The 25186-nt window shown below is 46.0% G+C and overlaps 1 protein-coding gene and 1 pseudogene across 1 annotated transcript in view; one reads left to right on the top strand and one right to left on the bottom strand.

The window, feature by feature from the left end:
• Nucleotides 1–43: 43 nt before the first annotated feature.
• On the bottom strand, nucleotides 44–4902 carry LOC115402906 (FUN14 domain-containing protein 1-like; annotated as a pseudogene).
• Nucleotides 4903–6552: 1650 nt separating this feature from the next.
• The window catches only part of kdm6a (lysine (K)-specific demethylase 6A), a 39342-nt gene continuing 20708 nt past the window's right edge, over nucleotides 6553–25186 (top strand). Inside the window, 7 exon segments of the mRNA XM_030112141.1 lie at nucleotides 6553–7126; nucleotides 7280–7343; nucleotides 11345–11399; nucleotides 11402–11452; nucleotides 11572–11621; nucleotides 14521–14579; nucleotides 23599–23719. Coding sequence (XP_029968001.1) covers nucleotides 6966–7126; nucleotides 7280–7343; nucleotides 11345–11399; nucleotides 11402–11452; nucleotides 11572–11621; nucleotides 14521–14579; nucleotides 23599–23719 — 561 coding nt within the window. The 5' untranslated portion in view covers nucleotides 6553–6965.

The raw sequence follows: 25186 nt of genomic DNA, 5'->3' as shown, positions 1-25186 counted from the left end.
CTCGGGTTCAAACAACTGTACATAAATGAAAAACCCAAACGGATTCCTCTTTATCCTTTTATTTCTTTACACAGAAACCACAGCCTTGAGTATGTAAAAGCATCAAATCCTTGAACGGACACATTGAGAGAAAGGAACACGGGGAGAGGCTGATATAATCCACAAAAAATCAAAAGGCAGAACAATCCCACTCCCATCAGCTCTCTGAATATACGGACTCGGAGTCAAAAATACAACACTGGCTTTATATCCTCAGCAGAGCTCCTGTGTGGAAACACAGGAGGATTTGAGTGAACTTTCCTCACAGTGCAGCTTAATAGTGCATTTTTCTTTCGTTTTGGAACACTAGAGAAAAATAAATAGGATCTGAAACTCTGGGTTCATGTTGATATGTAGAATTATTTGGCCTATCGAGTGTTTTAAGTCCCACATGATTAAAGTTAAGTGTGGAAGTACAGTATGAAGAGATGGAGGCGCAGCATACGAAGCAACAGAACACACTGAAAACCCTCCAGCGACCCTCCGGTTCAGGACTGTTCTCTACAGGTTGGCGTCTCGGGGACGGACTCGTCTTCTTTGGCAGGCTCTAGGATGCCAGGCCCAGCAGGAAGCCTCCGATGAAGCCGCTGGTCACCACGATGTTCTTCTTCACGAACTCCGTCGTCTGAAAGACAGATGTCAGAACGAAATACAGAGTTTGGAGTAATCGGACCACAGCCTGAAAAACAATCAACCGACCATATGATGCATTTTTACAATAAAAAAAAAAAAAACAACCTGTTAATCTGTTGGGATTATCCTCTCCTGCCACTTACAGGCTTTTAGGATCCATTTACAATGTTTTCAAGGTAAATCTGAAAACTATCATTGTGCATTCGTCTGTTATCGGCGACACTGAAGATGTTCAGCAGATGGACGAACCATTATTTTTGTTGTCGTCGAGGTAAATGGTAAATGGACTACACTTGTATAGCGCTTTTTACCCTGCTTGACAGAGCCCAAAGCGCTTCACACTGCAATATCACATCACCCTTTCACACCATACTTGGTGGAGGTAAGCTACGACTGTAGCCACAGCTGCCCTGGGGCAGACTGACGGAAGCGAGGCTGCCAATCTGCGCCATCGGCCCCTCCGACCACCACCAACCATTCACTCTCACAACTTTCATACTAGGCAAGGTGGGGTGAAGTGTCTTGCCCAAGGACACAACGCCAGTTTTACGCCTGCGTGAGCGGGGATCGAACCGCCAACCTTCCAGTTATAAGACGACCCGCTCTACCAACTGAGCTACTGTCGCCCCGGGTCAGCAATCTTAGAAAACTAGCATGCAGCACGAATGTAGCATCTCCCCAAGGCTCCGCCCAGCTCCCACCCCATTGGAGGAACTCCTGTTGGAAGCGAACGCACTGGACACGGAAGCGCCACGTGCACGGAGTTTGTGATCGCCTCCAATGTCATTAACCTTTCTGACTGCCCGCACACAACGCACAAAGGAGCGCAGCGCGCCCGCTCCGCTTCCTTCTATTTTTCACACGAGCGCCGAGAGCTCCTTGGCAACGCGGCACTGAACCAGGGCCAGTGCACGCCATTGAAATGAACGCGCAGGGGGCTGGTAGAACGGCGAAAGGATTGATTGGTTCCCTGAAGCGCGGTCCACGCCTTCCGATTGGTCGGAGTTTTTACTGTCCTTTGGCCGCTACAGTTGTCAGATTTTTTCCGCACACATAATGTATTGACTTCTCCAGGGGGCAGGGGAGCATTTCACTCAGTATGACAAGAAGTGCTTTTGGACAACATCGTCTACCCTAACTTTAAACTATCAGTTATTTTCTTGGATTAGGGATGCCTTTCTCAGCCGCTCCAGCAGCTCCGGGGGTCTGGGTTCACGGCTGTACTGCTGCTTTAGGACGACAGCTGAGCTTCAACGTTTGCATTTAACGTGTTTCTCGGTTCATTTTCGGTGAAATCTTCCCAAACTTCAGAAACTGGATCCAGGTTTTCAAACCTCTTCCTTCCATATTAAACAGAGCGCTTCTCATGTCCTTCCCCCATAACCCTTCTGCAGGTGTTCTGATGCAGCAGTTGTAGCTGTAAAAGTACGTTTTTAGTGTCTTCCTCCACTTCTTTACATGCCGGCTGCAGCAAGAGGAGAAAACAGACTCCCTACGTATCTTTGGAGAGGTAGAACGTACATGCAGAATGTAAAAAGCCGGAAACCAGCACTTCCTGGAATGAATGAATTTATCATACAGTAAATTACAACAAGAACAAGACGCATCAACAGTTACGTTGACATGGTGATGCATTTTTTGTGTGGCTTAATGGAATATGTAGGCTGCAGCCCCAGGAATGACTCCCAGTCCAGATTCTCCTGGTCCTGGTCCTGGTTCCAGTCCAGATTCTCCTGGACTTGGTAGTGTTAGAGTTCACAGTCATAACAACAATCCAACTCAGTCATCTGTCCATATGAACGTCCGAACTTCAACTATGCAACAACTATGCGCTTTCACTGAAAACATGTAAACGAGGCCTAAATTTGCAACCAATACAAAAAAAAGGCATGACCTCTCCTGCCCTGAAAACCTGTATTATTTTAATGTGGCTTTTTCTAGCGACACAGATGTGTCCCTCCTGTACTGAAGAGCTCAACATACACCCTGTAATCTTCAGGGAACATTAAAAAGTGTTTTCTTTCTTCTTCTTCTTTATTTAATCTTCCTGATTGTCCTCTGAGTGGGAATTACCTTCTCCATTAAGGTATGAGCTCGGGCCCGGCTTGATTAGTTCCCTTCTTCAGCTGCTTCTTGGCTTTGTTGACATCCTTCTCCACCCTCTTCCAGTCGACTTGGATGTAGCCGCTGTTATTCGCTATCTGGAAAAATACAAAAAGAACTATCACCATGTGGCCTTAAATCTGTTGAAAGGAGAAACATGTTTATAGACAGTATAAATACCTGTAACAGCAGCAGCCCTCCCCCGACAGATGTAGCAGCAACCTTGCCCACCTTCTGGAAGAGATAACCTGCACACCTGAAATGAATCACACCCTCGTTATTCGGCCATAAGTAGACCTGGTAAAGCTGCCAGTGAGACGGGAAGAGCTGAGCTGTCTCCATACAGTCTGTTTTTAACGGGTTTGTAATCTATACTGCACTGTGACACGGATTTTCCTGAGCTTTTTGAAGTGATGTTGTTCTGCTCTGAACTGGAGCTGAAAACCAAAGCACAATAATAATGTGCTACTTTCATAGAAACATCACCGGTATATCAGCGTTGTGTCTGTTAAAAAGAAAATAAATTCCTGTAATGTTTTTCAATTTTCCGTATTGGCCAGATTTCAATCTCTCCCAGGCCGGTTTTGGCCCACGAGCCCTGATGTTTGACACCCCTGACGCACATCATCTATGTGCACCATCTGCTTTAAGGAAATAAAGACGACAGCTGTAGAAAGAGTTTGGTGTGGTATCAGACACAGAATGTGGGCGTGGACCAATATTTTACCACCTTGAATGTGCAAAGTTTGTTTCGGTGCAGATTTGGTTTCGCTTTCAGCGGCTGCAGTATTTTATTAGCTGAAGGTCATAGAAACAGTCTCAGGACTCGAGGCGGCAGTGTGTGAGCCCCTCACAACACGGGACACGTAAAGCTACACAGTGCATTGGACAATTAAAATTTAATTTTAGAGGGTTATAGTAAGTATGGATCGTTTATAGGATCACCATCATACTTCTTGAATATCATTTCTTCACTGATCCCACATGGACATTTCTTGTCACACAGTAGTAGTATTTACAGAAAATACAATTTCAAAAAAGATAAATGTGATAAAAAAAATATTGAAATAACAACTGTGTAAGTTATAAATGGAAGAGTATATATCAGTATAGCATGTTAGAACTTTAAAGTCAATAAATATAATGCATATGTACATAGAGGGCTTAAAATCATTAGGAATCCCAATTCATAGTGAAGAGTTGTGGAGTTTGAAACAACCTGTATTTGGAGGAGGTGACAGACATTTCTCAGATCAACCGGATTAAGATCTGAGCAGTAAAGTTGACTTACTTTAATATGAATGTGCTGGATTGTGGCCACAACAATAACTGCACTGTAGATCATTCACAAACATTAAGATTAACATAAAATGTCACACAAAAGTGCTTTTCAGCTGCCAAAAGAAATGTCCTTGTCCACTTCATTTAAAACACAAATATTTGTTTGTAGTTTTACTGCTTAAATTTTGTGGGGTTTTTCTATCATCCAAGCCTGATTTGCATGTAGACAGAAGCCCCTGAAAGCACCATGATGCGTTCAGGAACAGGACACTCACCACTCCACTCACTCCTCCTATGGCGATCTGCGTGGCTACAGAGTACTTCTCTGCTAACGGACCAGAGTTTTTACCGAAACAGGCGGTTCCACCATCTCTGGCGTTTAGTATATTCCGCCAGATCCACCACTTTGTCATAAATCTCCTCCTCCAGGTCTGGTGGGAAATAAGAGTATTAAACTGTTAGCGCGAAGCATCGAAGAGGTCATGATCTGCGATAAAGAGAGGCTACAGAGCACAAGGAGTTGGAGAACTCCACTGAGGATAAATACAGCTATTTCAGAACTTGGGCTACCGCATCTCCGCTTTCAAGTCATGTAAAATGAACTTATTGAAGTTATTCGGCCTGGATTGAAGTTAGCATCATCAGAAAGCTAACAAAGTTCAAGCTAGCTGTCGAAACGCAGCGTCCAGAGTAAGATCAGATCCGGACAAGATTCATTATTTGGATATTAAACTCAATAAACATACCCCTAAAAGCTAGCCAAGTCTCGCCGGTGTATTTAGAGACCGTTCAGGGCAGAAATGTGAAGAGTTTGAGGCTCAGCTTACCCTTGTTGCTGCTCGCCATCTTGAAGTGAAGTGATGCGTCCGCCGCACGTCATCTGCATATCTCTGCTTAAATTACCATCAGGATTTGTTATAATAATTACTGTGAAAACTCAGACAGTGTGGAGACAGTTTCACACTGGAAAATACAACGCCTGAAATATATTTGAGCGCTATCAAAAAAAAAAATAAAAAACGACGCAGAGGCGCATCCAGAGAATTAATAGAAGAAGGGCGGGGGGGGGGGGGGTGTAAAAAGTAATGAAACCGAAAGCTACTTTGCTTGTAAATAAGCAATTAGGTCATGTTTCAACTGAAAATGCATTTTCATCCAAATAGGCTGAAAGCGATGCTGTGAGCATGTTGGGCCACAAGTTGACATTATTGGTTGTTTATGTAATAAAACCACACAAATACAGGCAGGGAAGAATGCACTCCATGGTGGCCTTGAATTGAAAGCGGACTTGGGGTCTGAATGTCTTTGATTTGATCCTCACAGCTGACAGGTCGCCACTGTGGCTCCCTGACCTTTGACACCCATCAGATCCCTGCAGTCCCATAATATGGCTGCATCCCCGCATCCTACAAACAGGACTGGTCAACACTGTTTTCTCTAAGGTGTGTATTTCAACTGAGACATAGTTTGGTTCGAAATGGGAAACAAATACGAAATTGACACATTCATCCACGGAAAAAAATATCAAGAGTATCAAACCTAATCACACAACACATTTATCTCAACTGCAATCCCTATACCATGAAGAAAGAAGCTTCTTGTTCACAGAGGAACTGAAAATGTGTGCAAGTCTTACATTTATATTTAGTCACACAGTACTTGTGAAAAACATTTTTAGAATCAAATTACAGGATTTGTCACTTTATAGACGCTTTAATGACATTTTTTACAATTACTATTGAGATTGCTGTACGGAAGAGCTTTTTAATTGAAGATGTGATCAGTATTGTGTCCAAAAGTGTGAATTAGAACATCAGAGTTCAAATACAAAGTGCATACGTTTATCAATCAATATTTGTTAATATAACATGTTTCAGACAATATGAGAGCTTTATAACATCTGTACAAATATCATAAATATGTGCATATACACAACAAAAAGGTGATCAATTGAACAATTAAATCAAAAAAACCTGAAGAAAGTTGGTGAAACTAATGAACAGCATTAAAAGCAAAAAAAATCAAACTGAAGTCATGAAAACTTTAATATACAGACAAAAACATAAATGAAATAGACTGAAACGTTGATTGTAGATTAATAATAATAAACATATTTATTGTATATATAATGCATAAAACAGAGTGTTGTAGTCAAGACCATCCATTCCAGACTGGATCAAGACCAAAGCCGGAGCATCACAGAACCAAGACTTCAGGGGGTCAAGAAGGAGCCAAGACCAACACCGGAGCATTCCATGACTGAGTCAAGACTAGAACCTTGAAAATGTGGTCTCAATTACTAAAACACTAATAAAATGTCATAAGTCTGACTTTAAATCTCTCCATACAGAAGTGCAACGTTGTAATATCCTTAAATAGACGCGACAGCTATTTCAACCAATCACACGTCTTAAAGCTACAGTTACGTAATCATAATATCGGCAGCAGAACCAATCACGACGAGGGGGCGGGACGTGGTGAGCCACAGCCGTTGTGTGCGCGCGCGTGCCCGTACGCGTGTTCGCAAAAAAACACACCAACCGAAGACCGCTCACGTGACCACAAACGGCGAGTCGCGATTGGCCGGCCGCACGGGAGGGCGTGGCCGACGGTGGCGGCGTGCGTTTGCCTGTGTGACACAATTACAACAACTTTGAGCCGATGGTCGGGGAAGTTTGCGATTTTCTCCAAACAGCACTCACTCTCAAAACCCAAATATACATCAACTTCATGCACAAAGCAGCACCGGAGCGCGCGCTGAGTTTGGCTGTACAATGAGGAGTGTGGAAGGTAACTTGAAGGGAGCGTTTCCTTGAGGATTTCGGAGGAGAATTCCGTTCTAACCCTGGATAGGCGTGTGCGGACACTTCGGCCCGTTTCTTGCGTTTCGCTTCCGCGGATCTTTCCCCATGAAATCGTGCGGTGTGTCGCTCCCCGCCGCTGCCTCCGCCGCTGCCCGGAGTCTCGGTAATGACGAGGAGAAAATGGCGTCGGCGAAAGCGACCGAAATCGAGGAGGACTTTCCGAAGCTAACAGCGCAGGAGAAAGAGAGCCTGGGCGGAATGGACAGGTTAGCCCATCCGTTGCTTCACCACTCTCCTCCTACACTCGCTCCCTTTTTAAAATTCCGTCCAATTTTGTCCCCTCACACAGTTTGAAATAAATAACCAATGCCCCCCTGAGTAACACGGAACCGCCTGTGTTGTCTGTCCTCTACTTGCAGTTCACTGTTTGGATTTCACAGGCTTCAAGAAGATGGCGCCAGAACGAAGGCCTTGCTGTTAAAGGTATGCCACAGAATAAAGGAGGATCAGTCTCCGCGCTCCCGTTATCTGCTCTGATGAGAGCAGATCCCACCTGAAATAAGTGGTACAGACCTCCCCACGCCGCCCTTTGCAATACAAACCAGCGGCGACGCACGCAAGCTTTCCCCTATTCACCCCAACTTTCAGGCACCGGTGTTTCAGATTAAATGGGTTCCCTGTTAAATGGTGACCAACTTCCTTTAGCGTCCGTCGTTGCTGCTAGTAACGGCAGATGTGGAAAATCCCGAAAGAGACGCATAAGCTGTCCCGGTGAGCGATGTTTTAACTACTTTCTAATAAAGTTTTGCACGTCGTTCCATTTTATTTGTGATTTTGACATCTGCCGTTACTAGCAGCAATGACGGAGGCTAAAGGAAGTAGATCACCAGTCAATGGGGAAACCACTTAATCCGAAACACCAGACACCCTGTTATTTTTTTTAAACAAGCTTTTAACAGTTGATTATTTTTTAAATTGCACCCACAAAACGACACGCGCACTACACACCGTGTTTAGTGAAACGATAACTTGTGCAGTGTTGGTCGGCGTTCGCACATGTAGCATCCGCGGTGCTAAAGCTAAAAGCTACTGCGGGGCGATGCGAACCTCCACCCCGCTAAGCTCGGTCTTCTGTCACCGGGCTTTTTTTGCACGATGTGGAGCCTGAAACATACTTGCAGGGTGCATATATGCCCAAAGTTATTTTAGAAAGCTGCAGGTTTTACCAGAAGTGGCTGTAGTTTGAAGCGAGGTGCACCAGCTTAACACCTCAGAAGTATGACAACAAACCACGTTGTTTCGTCCACTCATTTCCATATTTATATCAACAAGATGAGTAATATAGAAGGTGGTATAAACGCTGCACTCATCAGACTCTTTTTAAATAAGTCAACTAATGGAGCTTGCATCGTTTGAGCTCAGTCCGTTAGCATCTGTTAGCATGTAGCCGCGAGCTGTCCAGCGGTTTCACCCCTCCTTTCCCGACACGTCTTTTAAATCATTATCTCAAGTAATTATTTATTCGTACTAACTAAAGAAAATGTCGCTTTAAGTGGTCATAAATACCAGTTATCGCGTTTGATTTGGAGGCCAAAATGGCGGGGGTAGGAGGAAAAATACAAACTCGCTGATTAGCAGCAAGCTATGCTAATTGGCACGACTTAAAAAAACAATGGAGATGTGCAAGGTCCACATTAAACATGAGGGGTTAATGGAAGGATCCAGAGGTGGGTGCAGCTGTGCTGGTCCTCCAACCTCAACATGTTGCTGCAGGCTGCAGGGGGACATCACTTTGTTTGGGGGATTGAAGGACTTCCACTCCAGACCACACACTCAGGCTTTGTCTTATTCTGTTAGTGTTACTGTCATCATCTCATTACTTCCCGCAAATGATGTGATTGTGGGATCTTCTTGATCACTGGTGTGATTTGTTGTGTATATAGGAAGGGCTCGTCTCTGCATGCTTTTCAGAGTTTACACACTTTGTGGGTGTGTGCAGGAGTTGCATTGCTGAATCATGGATTTTAAGTCACATTGCTCTCCGTCCATCCATCCATCCATCCATCCATCATCCATCATCCGTTCCATGCCACTTCATCCTGTTCAGGGTAGCAATCCCAGCTAAATGGATGAGGGCAGGATACACCTGGACAGGTCGCCAGTCGTGTAACGCAGCTTCATGAATTACAGTTTCCCTGAGGTTTTGAGTTCTGACTTTGAATTGAAACTCAATTCAACTTCCTTTAAAAAGCCAACAGCAAAACAACTGCTGTTGGTACAAAGTGCTGAACATAGTCACAAAAACAAAGTACAAGAGTTTTCAATGAGACTGTGCACAGAATAGGATATGACAAAAACTGATTTTTAAGCAGCTTTATGCAGTTTGGATGCAGATACAGAGATCTACCATAATAGTACCTGTGTACCATGTTTTTCTTTATATTTTCAAAGATTGAGCACAAAACAGCTTTACTGAAGGAATCCATCCATCTTCTGTACCGCTATAGCCCAGGAGTGCTGAAACCAGCCCTACATAGCTGATCAAGGGAGAGTTAGACCCTGGATAGGTTTCCAGTCCATCCCCGTCTCTAAAGAGACCAAAGTCCACTTAGAAAGATTGTTCCATTGTTTGAACCCGTGACCTCGCTGTGAGGTGAGAACGCTCATCATGCTAGCGGCGCTGCATGTGAAAGTCCTCCATACTAAACCATCTTTTCATGCTTGTCAGAACAATTAAAAATCGACTTTGCTGTAGTGTTTTCGCAGTTTGAGTCCTATTGCTGAATCACGCTGCCTTATCAGCTAAATCTGCAAACTCTGGCGGTTACTCATTGGAAAGCTCCCATTTCCCAGCTCACAACATGTGGACAACGTGACCCCCGACGAGCAACATGGCCGCCCAGAGCAGTGCTCCACTGCTGCTGTCGGTCAGGAAAAGCAGCAACTTAGTGACGTATCCCAAACGACTGAGCCGCACCGTGCAGCCCAGCTCATCGGCATAACCGGCTAATCGCAGCAAGAATCCCTCAACATCGTCTGCAGAAGTGTAATCGGATCATTACTGCATGCTGATATCAAGCAGCTCCGCGACATCTAAAGACGTGATTTGATCATGATCCCCACACTGGAGTCTCTGCCGTCCATGTAGGGTGAAATAATGCGTGGACATTTTCTCAGCATGTTCACTTGTTGTGTGAACTTTGCCGCAGTTTTATTCCAGTGTTCTTGTGAGTGAAAAGGTCACAGTGGTTTCATTCAAACTCAGAAGTCGGTCCGGTTTTCCGTCTGGCAGTGCTGTGATGAACTGCCGGGATGCGGCGGTCCCGAGGCCTGTTCTGACCTGTGGTCGGTCTGTTTACAGTTCTCTGGTTTGTGCTGCTCACAGACTCTGATCACACTCCACCACAGTCGGCTTGGAAGCCGGTCTCGGTCCGCTTGTTTGAGGCACGCCGGGCTGCGGATGGCTTCGTTCGCGCTTCTACAAACGGACGCACCAACGCTGGTCGCGTCTGTCTGCTGTAAACACGCAGCTCTACCTGCAGGTGGAGGGAAGGTCGTCCTGCACGCTGACAGCCAGGCTTCCTTTCTCGTGTGTGGTTGTTCTTGCAGCCTCAGACAGGGATGCGCGGGGCTGTCCTGCTCGCCACACGCCGGGGTAGTGCTTCACCCTCCATTCTCACAGCAGGAATGTCTTGCTCTCTGGTCTGGAGCCTGTTTGTTGGACTCAACATGTTTTCATGTTGTCGTCTTTCCTCATATGGTTCAACAACATTAGAGGTGAGCCGTCGACTGTGGAGGTGTCCAGCTCATCTCAGTTCAGGAGTTCAATAATTCAGCCCAGTTTCATGTTGAAAATGGTGCCAAAATAACCTTCAAATTCAAACGTTTAACTTTTCTTCGTTGTGAGATGAAAATGTCTGTTTTCACCAAAAACGGTTACGACAGAAAACGAATTGAAATAAAACATTCGGGTCTCAATGTGTTTTCTGCTCTTAAGAAATGTTAAAAAAAATTATATTTTCTTGGTAATTTTTGCACTTTGCTTGGTGGTTTGGTGAGCTGGATTGGTTACATTTTGGTCCCCGATCCTGATGTTTGACACCCCTGGCGGAGGTTGGCTCGATCCCAGCGACATGTAAAAAGCGTTTTGAGTCGTTTTTTTCCTGCGTCTTTTAAAATCCAGGTGCAGACAGATGCTCTGTTCAGTAGCTGCAGCATCCAGACTCATTTGTTTTTGCCCGTTATTGAAATCCTCACGTACAGAGCCCACGATTGGACGTGTAGAACGCACGATGCAGCGCAGCAAAGCCTGGAAAGCTCTTCCCTTTGGGAGAATCTGAGTCAGCTGTTTGAGACCGTCACCTCAGACAAACCCTGCATCCATAACAAGCTGCACCGGAACCGCCAGATACGGCTTTTTGTCGTGTGTCTCATGCTCAGAATGTACAGAATGCCTCACTCTGTGCCTTTTTCCTCCCGTCCAGGCTGTGAGCTGCTATGACGCCCTCATCCTGAAGGCAGAGGGCAAAGTGGACGCTGACATTTCTGCCAGCTCGGCCACTTCAACCTCCTCCTGGAAGATTATTCGAAAGGTAACATTGGCTTTTTGGACGTTTAAGAAGTCATTTGATTGTAGTGAATACATTCTAAGCTTGTTTATTTCAGAATTTACACTGGTACTCAGCAGTTCTCCTCACTTTTTCTTTTTCAGCATTATCTGCATACCAGAGGTACTTCAGTTTACAGTCGGACTACTGGAAGGTGAGTTTCTGTCGTTTTTAACTCGAGCTTCTCGGCCTGTCATAGCTTTGCTCCTTTTGAAGGCTGTGTACGTCGGTTTTCACGTCAAGTATGCTCAGGAGACAGCACTCGGAGAGAGAACGTGCAGCGATTGCTGATTGATTGCCTGTAAATGTGTAAATAAGTGTACATAAACGGTGCTCATGTAAAGTGGACTGAATGCTCGGGAGGACTGCGGCTTTCAGACCAAGGCTGCCGCTCACGCAACGCTTTCTAGTGTAGAGATGGACGATAAGGTTTTCCTCCAGTGGCATGGCCTCCAGTCCAGATCCTCCTGGTCCTGGAGCACTGTTTTATATTTAAACTGTGAGAATAAAATCTCTCCTGATTATCTTCTCTCAGTATCTCAGTTCTATTTAACTGTTCTGATTGGAACCCAAACTTTCGAGCTCACGAGGCAGTGGAGTTGGTTCTGCATGATGTTCGGTTCTTCATCTCCAGAACACGGGTCAGTGAGGTCAAGGACAACACAACATGGAAGAGCCGATTTCAGAGACGAGTGATGAACTCTGACAGCTCTGATAGAAACGAGGAATCGTCTGGAAGTCGGAGTGCTGTGTGTCTTTATTGTTGCTTCATGTTTTCACAAATGGAATGGTTGGACTCCGTAAGAACAAAACCTCTTCATTTACCTGAAAATACTGGTATCTGTCTGGTCAGTCCTCGACTCGGGCAGAAGCCTCTGCAGTGGCTCCTTGACTTTTTCTGAAAATTATTACTGAATACATATTTTAACAACACAAAACCAAACAATTACAATATAAAATGGCTGCAATATCAAGATAAAGAGGATTTTAATCAAACTTTCTTTTGCAAAATACAATGAAATGTCTGAACTGTTGCATTCTGCATTATTATCCAAACTCTCCCTGCCAGCATGGCCTCATATCAGCCGGACAACTGGCTGTCATGGCAGCATCACTGATGTCCGGGTTCAGGCCTTAAGATATCAGTTAAAAAAAAAAAAAAAAAAAAAAAAACTGGTTAATTTGACATTTTGATTATTTGCTTGGTGGATTGGTGGACCAGATTGGGGCCTCTCGCGGGCCGGTTTCGGCCCACAGACCTGAGGTTTGACACCAGTGACAGACGTGCAGACGTGGTTGGTGGTTTTTACATTTCTGTGTTCTGCTCATCGTGCACATTGGAAGTCTGAAAAGCTCAAAGTTTCATTTTAATCTCATGCTTGATGCACATTCACACGCTGAAGGTTTCCATCAGGACGGTTCCTGAACTCTCCGACATCTGGGCACATGTGGAGTCCCTCTTGACGTCCTCGGTGAGCCTGTGGCTCCGTAGCCGGGTCGTCTGCGCACCAAGGCATCCGACTGTTAGAAATGAGGTGTTGGAAGTGTGATGGTGACCAGAGCTGACAGCTCTGGATTAAACATCTCCACGCGCAGCAGCGCCGTCGGGTCCCGGACTCAGTGACGCTAACGAGGCCAAAAGCTTCTGGACGTCGGCGTTCGGCTTTACTGGGCAGGTTGAAGGAGACTGGTGGAAAATATCAAGCAGCAAGAGTGAATAGTTGGAAAAAAAACCTGTTGGCAGTATTCTAGGAACACTGCTGAGAGTTCCATACGTGTTTCTGAATATCTTCTTTCATCAACCCGTTCATACTTTCTGTTCTTTATGTAAATAAAAAGTTCACGGTGCATAAGTATGAAAGTTACTGTAAAAATGGTTAAAATCATACCGATTTTTCACTTGTTATTGAAAAGTCACTCCCTTTAAATGATCTGTCGTCTCCATCAACTATGGCTCTGTCTAGATTTCTTCTTCCTCAATTACTTGTTCCAGAACGGAACAACTTCTGTGGGCGGGGCTAGACCGTGACACTTCCTGGTTGCAGAGCCAATCATACGCGAGTCCCCCGGGTTGCCAAGCAAACGCGAAGCATTCTGTATTTTATGACCGAGCCGTCGGCCGTGCGCCGCTGTGCTCAAGACGCTGGTTGCGTGCGCGTGTGACGCACGTGCGCCGTTGGTCGCGTGCATGTGACACCGGTCGTGTGCCTGAGCTGTCGAAACTGGCAACCCTCTCCGAAGGGGAAGAGGGAGTCCAGGTAGTTGAGATCCGCTCTCTTGTGTTTGGCAGATTGGATCAGTTCGGTGTTTTGCTGAATTATGTTTGTGCTTGATCCAGGCCGTGCACGTTTCTAGTTACAACGCATTGTTTTCGCTCCTCGATTTCAAAAACCTTTGTGTTTACATAGAAACAGTTAAAACACTGAAAATGATGTACTGGTAGTTAGAAACCGGCGGTCTGCTCAGAAAATACAGCAACCCGGGGAACTCGCACATGATTGGCTGTGGAACCAGGAAGTGACGGTGTAGCCCCGCCCATGGGGGTTGTTCCATTGTAGAACTGTCATTTTGAAAGACTAAAACTCGACCAAGACGTCGTCGATGGAGTCAGCAGGTTGTTTAAAGGGAATGATTTTTCAATCACAGGTGGAAATGGGAACAGCTTTAATTATTTTTATAATAAATTTCTTGCTTATTGCACCTTTTAACAAAGGCAGAACTGAACATTCAAACATTGTTTTATTGTCCATCTACTCATCAGTGCAGAACAAACATTTGCCATGGCTGTGGTGTGGCTGTGCAGCAGCAGTTTCGGAAAAGTTACATTTTCCCCGTTTCTTAAGAGTCGGAGCACTGTCAGGGAAGTGGCGGTTTCCCCCAGTTTTTACTGTGTGTGTGTGTGTGTTTTGTGTGTGTTACCGGCCGGTTTCAGTGCCGATCGCTGCGCAGCTTGTTCATCATTCATGTAATACTTGCAGCTCATTAGCTTCTCGCTGTGTCGTGCAGAATGAATAATTTAATTCCAACACCTCTTCCATTTATTTTCCCTCCAGAATGCTGCCTTTTTGTATGGCCTTGGCATGGTTTACTTCCATTTCAACGCATTTCAGTGGTAAGTGCTCTTTATTTTTTCTTTATTTTAACGCCGTTCCCATTGCCTGCTTAGCTTACGCCTGTTTGATGCCGTTTGTCTTTGTTGAACCCAAACAGCTTTATTCATGTCCAAACAGGAGCCACCGTTGCTCCAACAGTCGGACTCTCGTCTGAGCCGCTTCTGGACGCTTTTTGGGGAACTTGGACATTTTAGGAGCACGGGGAATTTAAACTGGTCGGTTCCTCACTGACGGCAGTGGAGCAGTGGGATGCTTTGCAGTGTTTTCTTGAAATCTGTGTGGATGTTACTCTGACACAAAGCGCCTAAATCAACGGCAGGTTTTCAGTGAGGGAAACACTTCGGTTCCTCGTTGAGTCCTCAGTCTGGACGCATGCTATTCTTTGCTTTTTACGGCTCCAGATTACACGTTAGAGGCAGCCGTGACCCCGGCTGCATGCGAGTTGAAGGACCGCCGTTTGGCTGCGCTCATGTTTTATGGATGCAGCCCTGGCTGATTTGACTGGAGCGTCCTGGGATGAACCGGCGGCTCCCTGTTGTGGGAGGAGCCGTCCGGCTGCAGCAGCTGGCCCGGTATGATCCGCCATGGCCTCCTACCAGTACGTCTCGTGTGCGTTTATTGCTTCCATATGGTACCACAACAGCACAGTATCTGTTTTTTTTTCTGGTTTTTGAGCTGTTAAAGCCACGCTGCTAATTTTAGCATCTGATTGGGTGCGCTGGATTTGTGCTTGTTTAAGCCGTTTTGATGCAGCCAGAGTGAGATCCTGCTACTTGGAGAAAATGAAACTGTGCTCAGTCTGACGGTGTTTGTGACTGGAATGTATTGAGTGTTTTCTGATTCTGGGAGATTCTACGTTTTCTCTGACCTCGTTAATAAAAGCTGATGAGCCTCTGTGGTCCCCTGTGGCTCAGTCTCTGCTGAGATCTGAGACGTGGGCCTTCCATCTCGTTCTCCATAGACAGGTTTTCTTCCCGCTGATGTTCGGGAACGCGTTTCATCCGGGTGTTGTGACGATCGCGTCGCTCCTGTTTCTTTTTACGTATGAGACAAGTTTCAGCAACATTTGCAGACGTGAGGTTCCCGTTGTGTTTTCACGCCCTCAATTCTGTTGAAGAGTGAAACTGAAATGGTTCCTCACCAGTAGGCCTGGGCGATTACATGTCGTGATTGGATCATGATAATTCCAGTCGATCACGGTGATCAGCTGTGAGCACATTTACTCGATCAGACATGGCAGAAATTGCGCGTGACCACAGCCATCACAGTCCACTTTTCCTGCTCAACTTCCGCCTGTAAGCTGTCTGAGAAGTAAACAGAGATGAGCTGAACGTGGAGCCGAGGGCAGCGAAGCGAGGAAGTCAGCCATGCCTCGTCATCCTCTGAAGATGAGGCTGCTGGTGACGGGAAAGGCTGCTCCACGCCGGCGGTGTGGCGGTGGTTTGGGGTCCAAGGTGACGTGCAGCAACCTGAGCCGATGTGCAGGATGTGTCGCCGGTCGGTGCCCTCAAAACCGGCAACACAACAAACCTGTTCAGTCGTTGAAGACGTGCCGCCCGACTGATTATATGCGCCGCACGCCGCAGCGCTCCGCTCCGATCACACCCCCGATCACAATGTTGTTTTATTATATATGGTTGTTATGTTGTTGGTGACTGATTTGACTGTGGCGGAGTTCTGCGCTCTCTGAGTGCCAAATTCTAGTTCCAAATGTTTCAGAAACAGAGTATTGATCTTAGCACGAACATTGACTGCATGTAAACGAAGCCAGTGTCGTCTTTTCAGGCCTCTGCACCATACCAGCAACATTCTAAGAGGAGAAAAACGATCACATCGCGATTACTTTTGTCTATTTTTTTTTGTATTATTGTAGTTTTTACTGTACAGTTTAAGTCTAATCTGTCCAATCTAGATTATTTAAATTTTGTACATTTGATGCAAGCATTAATGATGGCAGCAGCATATTTAGCATCAGAACTTGAAAATAATGTTTACATTCTAAAGCGCCTTCATTATCCCGGTGGGTTTCTTTAGTTTTTTAATCTTTTATAGCAACAAAAATCCTCAGGGCTGCAAACTGTCACACTTTAACTAACAACTTCAGTTCTTCTCTTTTACTGAAAAAACGTGCATCGCAAGATTTTATTATCTTGGTGCTAGATTTTTTTTTTCCGTTTACTGCATGTTCAGTGAGATTGTTCTTATATTTTTTATGTTTATATTATTTAATTTGCATTGCTATTTGCTTGGTTTGTTAATAAAAGTTAAACTAATCTGTAGCTCTAGTTTTCAGTGCAGATGCTTTAAAACTGGTTTAAAAACAATATAACATATCGTGATTATAATCGAGATTGAATGATATGAAAAAAATCGTGATTTTTTTTTTTTTTTTTTGCCGTATCGCCCAGCCCTACTCACCAGAAATCAACACAACGAGGAGGCGTCTGTCGCATCGCCAAGCTTTGGCAGCAAACCTAGCCATTGTGGAACCAAAACCAGGGCAGCTTCAACCACTGTGCAGCGTATTTCTCTTCTCAGATGTTTCACAAGTACTTTACTAAAACTATTTATTCATGAAAGAGAAAGATTAGGACTGAGCCGCCATCTTGGTCCAGACAGACCCCGAGTGACGCGTTTGGAGACGCTGCCTGTAGCGACGCATCCACCGAGGATGTGAGTTTCACTGCGAGGAAAAAAAGCATCCCTGTTGAGCGAGAGTGGCTTTCCCCAGCTCCATGTTGTGGGAGAATGGCCTCAGGGCTTGAACGTATCGAGAGTCGGCGCCGTCAGCAGCAATCACACGTCTCCGGAGTCGGACTGGATTTGTCCAGAGTGGCGGCCGTAGCTGAGCGCCGATTTTCGTTTGAATCCGTATGCATGAACAGTTTTAGGCCCTGAGGGGAACGAGTTGATGTGCCGGGGGGGGGCTGGCCGGCCTGGGGGTGGTCCTCCAGGACAGATTACGTCAGCGTTAAAGTTTTCGTCATTACGTTGAGGTCTGCAGGAATGCCGACCGTTAAACCTCGGCTAAACGTCTTCCACGTTCAAACACGCGACAGGACAAGAAGTCTGGCTCATGGTGGACGCAGCGAAGAGCCGCCGTCCCTTTAAATCTGAGATACGCTCCAACAAGCATGAGGAGCGCCGTCCAAGATGGAGCGGCTACCTTCTGTTAGAGGCCATGTTTTTGGCTGCAGTCTGCCTTATGCTGTGTGTCAGTGGCTGTTCGGCTGGAGGGGGGGGGGGGGGGGGGGGGGGGGGGGGGGGGGGGGGGGGGGGGGGGGGGGGGGGGGGTGGGGGGGGGAGGGGGGGGGGTGGGGGGGGGGGGGGGGGGTGGGGGGGGGGGGGGGGGGGGGGGGGGGGGGGGGGGGGGGGGGGGGGGGGGGGGGGGGGGGGGGGGGGGGGGGGGGGGGGGGGGGGGTGGGGCAGAGTGGAGATTCGGAGGGGAGGAGGGAGAGGGGCCATTGAGTTCAGTGTGTGTGTGTGTGTGTGTGGTGTTGTGTGTGTGTGTGTGTGTGGTGTGTGTGTGTGTGTGTTGTGTGTGTTTGTGTGTGTGTGTGTGTTGTGTACTCATACAGAATGGCTCCGTGCTGCTGACACGCGATTGCCGCTGTCGCCATGGCGACGCGGCGAGCGGGTTCACCGAGACCACTGTTTGTTTTCCTTTCAATGCGCTCTCGTCTCTGAGTTTGCTTGGTGTGAGCGGAGCGGATGGGCCGAGTCGGCTTCGCCTCCGGTCCCGCCGCGGGGAACCACCAGGAGAGCCTGGAACTGGTGGAGTCCTGATCGTGTCAGCCCGGAGAAGCCACTGATTGCTTCAGCGCTCTCATCTTGCCGTTTTCTCTTCGCTTTTTCCTGAAGCCGACTTGATATCTCACAGCTCTGGACAATCTGCACGTGATTTGAACCTTGACCTTCCAGTCAAAGGTCATGGCTGTAACCTCCAGCTTGTATACGTGTTGTGGAGGGTAGAGGACATTAACTACTGTGAGTCCTGATGAAGGGAGTCATGGGATGATTGGAATAAACCTGGTCCATCAACAGGTTTCAGCCGGGAAGCGGATTGTACTTGGAGCGGATTGTAAAATGTGTCATGTAACAACCGAGTGGATCCGCTTCACTCGGAGCGGATTGTATTTTGGAGCCGATTGTAAGAGGTGGCTACGCCGATCGACAATCCGCTCCGTGTCGCTTATAAACGAGCCTGACAGCGGAGCGGATTGAACTGGGGAGTGTTTTGTTCTGCGTAAACAGGAAGCAGCACAGTCGAAAAACCAGCAGAAGAACGCCATGGCGGTGGAAAAACACTTTTTTAATAAAAAACCCCGACAGAAAAAACACTGGACAGGCGAGAAGGAACCAAATCGCGCAACAGCGAGTTGTATAAGAGCTCTATAGGAGAGTACGAGCGATCGCCGACTGATGTTATGGATTAACTGGTTCCCGTGTTAACGAATGACGGCAGAGGTCTGTGTAAACACAGGCTGATTACAGCAGTTGTTAAAGTCAGACTCACAAAAGACTTTAAACGTTACACTCACTGTAACTGTCGATAACCGACGATTGCCAGAACGACTACATGTTTCAGTCATGTATGGTCACAAGTTAACACCGGCACCAGTTAATTCGAAACATCGACACGCGAAGCAGAGCTCACAACGAGACGTGCCGCTTGGCGCAGCGTTGCTCCGCTCAGGGGAGCGCGCTCCTTCAGCAGCGTATCATGGAGATGTTGGGACATTATTTGAGCAGATATCAGCAGGTAAAAACTCTCTGCTCGGTGCTGAGGACTGCTGCTGCAGAGAGGAACCTGCAAGTTCCTCCAGAGACTTTGTACATGTCACAGGACGCTGTATAATCCACTTCACCCAGGGTCCTTAAACGAGGATTCATCGTGGATCGCTTTGTATGCCGTACATGAATACACTCCGTTTAATACGAATGTTTACAATCGGATTGAAAAACACCATGCAACCTGGGCCATTGGAGTGTGAACTCAGGAACTCCTTAGCATGTAGCATGTAGCTCGCCTTGCTCTCCAAATGTCTCTGCTGAATAAGTTGGTGGCGTTGTAGCAGTTATTTTTCTCCTCCTCTTGATATTTTAACAGAATATAATTTACAGTCTGTCTTGCTGTTGTTCTTGTTATTCATATTAAAGGATGTCCAAACCGCAGACAGGGCTCGTCTTCTCTTGTCCACCTGTTGCTGACATTGAAGTATGACTGATGTGACAAAGTACTCTGTTTTTTTATTTATTTTTTTATTCACTTGAGAAAGTTATCGGTCCACTGCTGGAAATTTAAGAAACATTACTGCGTTTTAACTGATTGTTTTTTTTAGATGCAGGATTTGTCCATGTTCACATCGCGTTCGTTAATAGAAAGATGAAATCCAACATCCCCAGTGTTTACACCTCAACGTTTTGATCTGTTACCCTGGAAATACCAGAAATGCTGAAAATGCTGTAGTTACCTAACAGGCCAGGAGTTGGCGCTGTTGGTTGTTTTGTAACAGAACCACACACACACACATACACACACACGCTGCAGAGAACAATACACTGCAACCTAGGGATGTCCCATACCACCTTTGCTGACCAAGTGCAAGTACGAGTACTGATGTTTGAGTACTTGCAGATACCGAGTACCGATACGAGTACGACAACAGATTTAAAATGTTCCCATTCCATGTTCAGTTAACGGACATGACCCCCTGCCACAGATTTCAGTTAACTTCTCAAGTTTAGTCTGAGTGATCTGTGCATGCGCTGATAAGAAAATAAATAAAATACTTTTCGCTACTGAAATAATGCCGCGGTGTTACGTTTAAGAGAAAAACAAAATGTTAGAACGCAGCTTATGTTGACAGTCGGTATAATACACCAAAATACCACATGCAAACAAGAATAATGAATATAAAAGCCAACAGAGCTTCAACCTATGTGAACTGAATTGTGCTTTGATAACATGATCGTCATCGGCAGCCTATTGACCATACTGACACATGTAGGCGACATTCTGCTCCTGTCCGTTGCTCTGAGTGAATACTGGCCTCAGCTTCTGCAGCTCGTATCACTGCTTCATAGGAAACACAGAAATGTATTTTAATATTGATTCTGTCAAGTTTACAAGTGATGTGCCTGAAAGAAATATTGATAAATTACTCCTCAATGACACATGACTTAAAACAAGACAAAAAAAAAAAGAAGAAGAAGCTGCAGCAGCAAGTAGACCAAAAAAAAAAAAATCCCGACATGCAGCTGGCAGGCCGAGCAGGGACCATCAGGAAGCAGGAAGGATGAACGATTCGTTAAAACCAGCTGGTTCACCGGTGGCTAGCTGCTAAGCTGGCCGCTGACTGAAGCCCGTAGCTAAGCTAGCAGCGTGACCCTGATGGCCGCAGGTCATTCGCCGCCTCAGGGCTTTCAGACGGGTGAAGGAGGTGGTTTAGAGGAGCCGACAACTTACTGGAGCAAGTTACTGTCTCTGTGAAACAGGTGCTTCAGATTTTCACAAAGTGTCGAAGGCTTGGTTGGGATGCGATACGTCGTTGGTTAGTTGTTTTTCTATTATATCGAGCGATTTGGCAGAAAAATCAGCAGTGAGTGAGAATTTTAGCGTCGGGTGAAACCAGCAGACTGGAACAGCGAACCTCCTGCCGCCTCTCCAGTAAAGTCAACTTTTCAAAGATTGAATCAGAGAAGGACGGGTACCAGGTGTAGGGTGTGCGATATAGATATAGATCGTTAAGGATTATAACGTTGGGACGATCTCATAAATCTGAAAGATCGTTAAATCGTCCATAGGGCACATTCTCCTCGTTGTTTTTTTCACCTATATATAATATTTTTTGGAGTGATGATGTTACCTGAAAGCTTCAGATAATATTAAGTAAATATTCCCTCTAGTGCAGTTATCCACAAGCATAATAGATACATGCGGAGCAACATTAACGATGATTTAAAAAAAACAAAAAAACCTCTGCAGCCACAGCCAGCGCTGCATTCATGTTGACTCGGGGACGCGAAGGCAGCTAACAAGGAGCGGAGCGCGGTGCGACAGCTTCTCTACCTGGAGCTGCTGCTGGGTGGAGGCTGTGTCAGATACAGCTGGTTCACAGCAGCAGTACGGGATCTACAAGAGACCAGCCGCCATACAAACACCTCAACGAGCTGGAGGGAGAGACGCTGAGCTAGCACCGATGCTAACGCTAGCTAGCGAGCTACCTAGCAGTTCACAAAGCATGAGGGATTTTATATACAACAAATCACAGAAATGTGAAAAGACACTGAGTGAACATACCGTCAAGTTAACAGCTGAAACGGCCCTTTAGTCTGATAACTAGTGGAACGTCTTTGATTTAATGGGATGACGAGGGGCTGCATTTCAATGGAGACAGAGCCCTCTAGTGGTCATATAACGCAACTATTAAAACTATATCCTGTTGAAACTACTAAAACTATTTGATATGTTTAGTTTTTTTGTGTCACAAAATGTACTTTATTGTTCATTATCTTTTACCTCAATTATAAAAGGAGATAAAGCTTAGATCTCTGAACAAAAAATAGTTCTCAAGCAGCTTTTATTCACTCAGATTATAGATATTCAAGTTAAATTGTTTTTGTCTTTACGTTTGTGTTCATTGCACATTTTGATTAGAAAAAAAACTACTATTTAAATTAAAGCCTGTTTCTTTAGCTTAAATTGTATTTTTTTTCCCTTTTAGGGTTTTACATGTTTAAATACATTTATACTTTTTACGTGTTTAACATTGGGAAAAAATGGTCAAACTTGCAAATTAGTCTAGAAAAATCAGTATAAAAAATTGTGATAAAATCGTGATCGATATTGATTTTAAAAAATCATGATATGACATTTTTGCCATATCGCCCACCCCTACCAGGTGGCATCTCTCCACCGATCATTTCGCTACACTCAAAAACCAAAAAGAAGAAAAAAAACGTGGATTTTCACAGTAGTTCTGGTGAAAAAGCTGATTTTAACCCAAGTCAGCCAATAATAAGGTCAGAGATCTAAATGGACACTTTGGACTAGAGCTGAGTTTGAAGGGAGCCACTAAAGAGGAGCCGTTCACAGGACTGGTTCCTTCACCCTCAGTCGTGTGTGTGTGTGTGTGTGTGTGTGTGTGGTGTGTGTGTTGCATACTGTTTGATGGCGCGGTTTTTATTCTTTTGTTTTTGACTGTTTTAATGTTCAGCGCTTTGCGTGTTTTTATTATATGAAAAGTGCTATAGAAATAAAATCTGATTTGATTTGATTGAACTGGTGAGTGACTTCCTTCAGCGTTTCCTGCTGCTCGTCACAGTCGATGTTGAAATCCGACCCATTAAAGCTCCGACAGCTTTTTGTCTGGTTTTAACATCTATCAGCAACAAGGACGTGAAAGAACGTCAGTCAGGAGGAATTACCAGTGAAGGCAGTTGGTGGGGAACCCGGCTCCGCTCCGTCTCCAGACGCTCCTCCTCCACCCGTTAGCTGCTGCGTTCAGGTGACTGCAGCGTGTTGTGGAGAAGTGAAACCCAGATGTGTCAGTCGTTGACTTGAAGGCGGCGGTGACGGCTCGGACTCATCAGGCTCTCAGCAGATGCGTGAAGGAAGCCTGGACAGATTGAACGTAGGAACGGCTCTCGTCGTTCAAACTAACGACTCGGTCAGTGAACGTCACACCAGTGTTTTGAACGTTTTGGGCAATTCGTCTGCAGATTTTCATGCCGTCTTCTGTGAAACTCGCTGCCTAACCCTGCTCCTCCATCATCTGGAGTTTCTTGAAGTGACGCATTAGAGCTGGCCAATCACCATTTCACCTCAAACACGTTTTTGGACAGCGAAGCCCGTCGTGTCTGGAGAACATGCAAACTCCACTCTCCCGTCCCTGAAATGGGAAAACTGGAAACTTGTTACAATGCATGAAGTTTGATCGCTTCAGCTACTTTTTTTTTTCTCAGTAGCTGTACTACTAATTGTCCGCTCTAAAATACCTTTTCTGTCTCTTTCAGGGCAATCAAAGCATTCCAGGAGGTGCTCTACATCGACCCCGGTTTCTCCAGAGCGAAAGAGATCCATCTGAGACTGGGCCTCATGTTTAAAGTCAACACAGACTACGAGTCGAGCTTGAAGGTAAATCCCAGCGGCTCCCGTCTGCTGCAGACACGTCGCCTCTCAGCTGCGATTGGATCAGGACGAGCTTCAGCTCGGCCGCTGGCCTCTCATTTCATTTGCACTTTCCATTAATGTGTTCGGGTTATGAGTGGACTTCGCTTTGCCGCAGGTGTGTTTGTTGACGAGCAGGTGGTGTGTTTAGGTGTAATCTGAGCCGTTTCAGCTGCTGGGAGATGGTTTCCAGTATTGCGAGCCGCAGACGCCGCTTCTCTCTCAGTTCACTTCAACAAAGACGGGCAGATCACATGATCCCGTGTGTGTCCAGGCTGAAGACACCAGGACGGTAACCCCACCTCCAGCCTGTGGGTCCATTGTTGTCTGAGATCCCGGGGCTGCCACCTGATCCCAGGCTTCGCCGCGCTCCAGACGTGGCGTCACACCAGCGTTCACTCTGCATATTCATACGGCGGTAGACAGACTTCGTCTTTTGGAGAGCGCGCCCAGTGCCGTGCCCTCCTGGCACATGAGGCGTTCAGGGACAGGGACCTCCGGTTGGGAGATGACCACTCTGAACACTGAACAGTCAAAGGCTAACTGCAGTGTGTGCAGATTGTTGTGGTTCCGTCTGTGATCTTCGTCTGTCCAGGAAGGGAAACACTCGAACTGGACTGTGCCCCCTGCTGTTCGCTTTGTGGTGCTTTTTTTAAACATTTTTACTGATTTAATTAATCATCTGTCGGTTTTGAACTGTCTTGCGATGCGTCGTTACAGTCACCGTAGCATCGCTGATGCTCATCCCACAAATGCGCGGCGCTCCAGTGTGGCTCATGGTGAAAAGGGGAAGTAATGACAGCGAGGAATCGGGCTCTGCCTGTTCCTCGCGTCCGAACCACGACGACCGAACCCGAACCTCAGAGGGGCTGAAGGAACAGACCCGAACCCTGCAGGCGCGCAGTGGTTCAGCGTTCATATATTGTTGTGTGCGTGTGCGTGTGCGTGTACGTGTGTGTTTGGAGAACTGGCTGCACGTGCTACACGTCCTCAGCATGTCTTGGATACACTCCTTCTTTCAGTCTTGGCTCACTGCCAGCACCAGCATATCACACACACACACACACACACACACACACACACACACCACACACCCACACACACACTCTGCCCCAGTTATCTGCAGGGAGAGGCGGCTCGCTCAAAGCAGCAGTGATTGAATGAAGGTAGAAGAGAGGCAGCGGTGAAACAATAAATTAATAAACTAATAGTTTCTTTTTTCAGTTCTGACTTTTTATTTAATACTCAACCTGCTCTTAAACAGTCCGTTTTTCCAAGTAGTATTTTTTATACTTAGTTTTATTTGTTTATTGATTTTATTTATTTTTCAAATCTACTTTTTCCCTCCAAACTGTAAACTCTGAGGATCTTTCTGGTCAGTTTTCAAGTCAAACCTTTTCTGGCGTTTTAGCTTTGTTGAATTCAGCGTTTACA

Source organism: Salarias fasciatus, chromosome 16 (genome assembly GCF_902148845.1).
Source record: "Salarias fasciatus chromosome 16, fSalaFa1.1, whole genome shotgun sequence".
Lineage (NCBI taxonomy): Eukaryota > Metazoa > Chordata > Actinopteri > Blenniiformes > Blenniidae > Salarias > Salarias fasciatus.
The sequence above is the reverse complement of the archived record's forward strand: the minus strand, read 5'-3'. Positions and strand labels throughout refer to the sequence as shown.